A 4,303-nucleotide genomic window follows, 5' to 3' on the forward strand; every position below is an offset into this window, starting at 1 on the left:
AGACTCATTCCCAAGAACAGGGATGTTGATCTGGTTTAAATTTCAGTTCTGGTCTATGGCCTTAGAAAAATAATTTACTTTTCCTAAATTTCAATATTCTTGTCAGAAAAATTAGGATAATAATATCTATTATGTAGAATAATAATGATTTAGTTTATATAGAACAATTGGCATTAACTGTTTAATAAATTATAACCTCAATTTTTATCAAATCCTACCAATTAATGAATAATAGAATAAACCTGCTTTACTAGCATCTAGATGACCTTTAAAAACATTGCCAGGTTTTCTAAAGTGGTTATACTATTTTTAAACCTGTTTCATTTACTCTATATTTTGATACATTTTTAATTTTAGCCGTTCTACCACTTGTACAGTGGTATCTTCATAGTGATTACTAATGTTCCAAATCATTTTATTCATTTGTTTCCTATCAGTATCTTCTTTGGTAAAATATTTTTTATTCATTAATACTCTCAGATTTTCTCTTTCTCCTAAAATCAGTTTTAATACTGTCTGTTAGGATCTCGTGCATTAATTTAGTGCTGTTAAGGTATTCTCTTATAATTATTTCTTTCTACAAGCTGATCACAGTGTAACCTCTTTTATTCCAGATTTTAATAAGTTGTCTTTCTTTCTTGGTGTGAACTTGATCAAAGTGCTTTCTTTATATTCATGTAGAAAATTATTACAATGAAACTCCCTTGTATAGTCAATATATACTAATAAAAAGACTAATTGTTTAAATAAAGGATATTCATTTTAAAAAGAAAGATAAACACACTTCTTATATTTCTATCATGTTGTTTTGTTTCGAATCTCTTTTTTCGTGACTGGGGCCTATTTATAATCATAGCCTCCATGGAGATAAAGAGAAGATAGTAAGAATAGAGCAAGTCATAAGAACTTATACTGCAATTTTCCTCAGCTTTGGTTGGTGGCTCCTGTGGGGCTTCGGGCTTCCAGTCCGCCGAGTGCTAGTTTGCATGGACAGCAGCCCCTGCACCTTGCGCTTTGCCGCCCACAGCCACGTGCCTGCCCTCTTGTTTCTTCCATTCTCTACCTCCCCTCCCCAGCTACCACCACTGTGGCCCAGCAAGCGGCCCATTGCAGTCCATCAAGTGTGTGGTGGTCGGAGACAGAGCTGTAGGTAAAACTTGTCTGCTGTTCAGTTATACCACCAATGCATTTCCTGGAGAATACTTCCCTACTGTCTTTAACAACTATTCTGCCAATGTTATGGTAGATGGAAAACCAGTGAATCTGGTCTTAGGGGTTACAGCTGGACAAGAAGATTATGATGACAGTTACGTACGTCCCCTCTCATATCCGCAAACAGATATGTTCTTTTTTTTCTTTTTTTTTTTTTTAGTATTTTATATTCCTATTTTATTTTTTTTTTGTTTTCAAATTTTTATTATCAAACTGATGTACAGAAAGGTTACAGTTTCATATGTTAGGCATTGGATACATTTCTTGTACTGTTTGTTACCTTGTCCCTCATTCTTAATTTGCTTTTCTCTTGTGAGTTCTGCATCATTTTAAAATGTCTGTGCAAAGTGCGGCACCACTGTCCCAACCCCCCCATCATCCTAGTGGGGAGGAAATTCGACCTTCGGAATGATAAAGACACCATTGAGAAGCTGAAGGAGAAGAAGCTGACTCCCATCACCTACCCACAGGGCTTAGCTATGGCTAAGGCGATTGGTGCTGTAAAATACTTAGAGTGCTTGGCTCTCACCCAGCTAGGCCTCAAGACAGAGTTCGACGAAGCTATCAATGTGGTGCTCTGCCCACCGCCAGACAAGAAGCAGAAGAGAAAATGCCTGCTCTTGTGAGGCTTGATCCCGCTCCTGCCCCTGAGACCCTTTTTAAGATTTGCTCAACAACAACGGAGACTTCACACTCAATGCCAAATTTTTGTTACACATTAATTTTCCATAAAAACATTTTGAACTCAACAGTAATTTTAAGGTTTTCTTTTAAATGTAAGAGTTGAAACTCACATTCTATTAAAATTTAGCCCTAAAATGACAAACCTTCTAAAAGCCTTATTTTTCAAAAGCCCCTACTCTTGCTCAGATTAAGTGTTGCCAGAAATACCTTCTGAACTAAGTTGTGTTGTGCTGAGAACACTAAACACTAAGCTGTCAAAAGGCCCTGGTGGGGGGCTAGGAATATACCTTAGTGGCAGGAGTGCCTGCCTCATATACATGAAGCCTTAGGTTCAATTCCTCAGCACCACATATATAGAAAAGGCCAGAGGTGGTGCTGTGGCTCAAGTGGTAGAGTGCTAGCCTTGAGCAAAAAGAAGCCAGGGACAGTGCCCAGGCCCTGAGTTCAAGCCCTAGGACTGGCAAAAAAAAAAAAAGGGGGGGCCCGGCGGGGCCCTGGAGGAGACCACAGCTCCCAGTGGCAGCCGTGCCTTGCTCTCCCAGTAGGCCCACACCAGGCAAACAGGGAGCTACGGTGGCGCCTCCTCTGTGCCACGTTTCCATTAATACATCCTAACCTTGTAGTGTACGTCCTCATGGAAGGAGGTAGGGAGGGTGACACTCTGCTCTTTAGAGCAGTCTTGTTGATTTTCTTGTCTCACTTCCGTGGTGAACTGGAACATGACTCATGCGGTGTTTCCTCTAATGACATGTTCAGTTCCAGTAGTGACTGCAGGCAGAATGGTGACACACGACGTAATGGCAGGATGAAGACAGTATTTGACAAAGTATGAAGAGGAGATTATTTACACTATATTGTATATGAGTAGTTCAGTTGAAAAAAAGTGTCACGGGAAAGGTTTTTAACGGTTCATTTCTGTCAAATGCCATAGATGACAAAGGTCCTGGTTGCCAGTGTCTCAAGTGTTTCCTTTGCCCTACCTTCTGTCCCTCCCCACATAGGGCATTGCACTCACCTTTGAACTCATTGTTCCCTCCTTGCTAATTTCAGAACTACTTTTCTTATGGATCCCCCTTCTTAATGAACAATATGCCTCCTACTTGTACTATAAAATCTTTCAAATAATGCATTAGAAGTTTTTCTTTCCCTTGAAGATTAGCAAAAGTGCATTCTTGTTTACACATTACTCAAAGCTAAGAAGTGCTTTCTTTAGTTTTCTAGTAACATAGTGTAAAAATCATGTGTTGCAGCAGCTTTATAGTTTTTTTTTAATATTTCAGATATTCCTTGTTTTGTTTTTTGTTTTTGTTGTTTTTTTGCCAGTCCTGGGGCTTGGACTCAGGGCCTACGCACTGCCCCTGGCTTCTTTTTGCTCAAGGCTAGCACTCTACCACATGAGCCACATCGCCCATTCTGGCTTTTTCTATATATGTGGTGCTGAGGAATCGAACCCAGGGCTTCATGTATATGAGGCAAGCACTCTACCACCAGGCCATATTTCCAGCCCTAGATATTCTTAAACTATGAACCTTAACATCACCCACTGTCTTGCCAGATTTCCAGCACTGTCATGTGACTAATTTCGACCCTCCCTCCCCATGGGGACATTTCCTGCCACACTCTGCCCGCCGTGTTCCTGGGGGTACGAGTTGTGTAACCCGCTAGTGCTGACCTGGTTCTGTTCTGTACATTTTAACTGGCTGGCAGGAGCACGGCATTGGACCTTCCAATGACTAGAACAAAAAAAATTTTAAGTGACAGTTGCAGAATTGTGGAGTGTTTTTCCATTGATCTTTTGCTAATGCAGTTAGGAGTATGTTTTGCATGTACGACTTAATAAATCATTGAATCATAAAAAAGAACTTATACTACTGTTTTAATTTTTTTGCATTGCTTTTAACAGAATAATGTTTTTCTTAAATAAATGCTTCCCTGTGTGCTTCAAATCCGTCACTAATTTCTAGTGTCTTCACAAAGTTAACTTTTTTGTTAAGGTTCTCAGTGTTACATTGGAAGAGGAAATGTTTGTATCTTCTTTGCCATAGCCTCATAATTTCCCTTTTAATCTGGAAAACATATAGTAGAAAACATTAGAACTCGTGTGTGTGTGTGTGTGTGTGTGTGTGGGTGTGGGTGTGTGTGCGCATGTGAGAGAGAGAGAAAGAGAGACAGAGAGACAGAAACAGAGACAGAACAGAGACAGAGACAGAATGACCTGGGGCTTAAATTCAGAGCCTGGGCTCTTCCCTGAGCTTTTTTTGCTCAAAGCTAGAGCTTTAGCACTTGAGCCACAGCTACACTTTCAGCATTTTTGGTGGTTTCTTGGAGATAAGAGTCTTACAGACTTTCCTGTCCTGGCTGGCTGTGAGTCCTAATCCTCAGATCTCAGCCTCCTGAATCGCTAGGA

At 40.2% G+C, this 4,303-nt stretch overlaps 1 protein-coding gene across 1 annotated transcript in view; it reads left to right on the forward strand.

The window, feature by feature from the left end:
- LOC125343037 (ras-related C3 botulinum toxin substrate 1-like) overlaps window positions 1-1,838 on the forward strand; it is an 80,742-nt gene extending 78,904 nt beyond the window's left edge. Inside the window, 3 exon segments of the mRNA XM_048335352.1 lie at window positions 1,028-1,343; window positions 1,503-1,549; window positions 1,552-1,838. Coding sequence (XP_048191309.1) covers window positions 1,028-1,343; window positions 1,503-1,549; window positions 1,552-1,838 — 650 coding nt within the window.
- Window positions 1,839-4,303: the final 2,465 nt, after the last annotated feature.

The sequence above is a fragment of the Perognathus longimembris genome, chromosome 28 (genome assembly GCF_023159225.1).
Source record: "Perognathus longimembris pacificus isolate PPM17 chromosome 28, ASM2315922v1, whole genome shotgun sequence".
NCBI classification, from domain to species: Eukaryota; Metazoa; Chordata; class Mammalia; order Rodentia; family Heteromyidae; genus Perognathus; species Perognathus longimembris.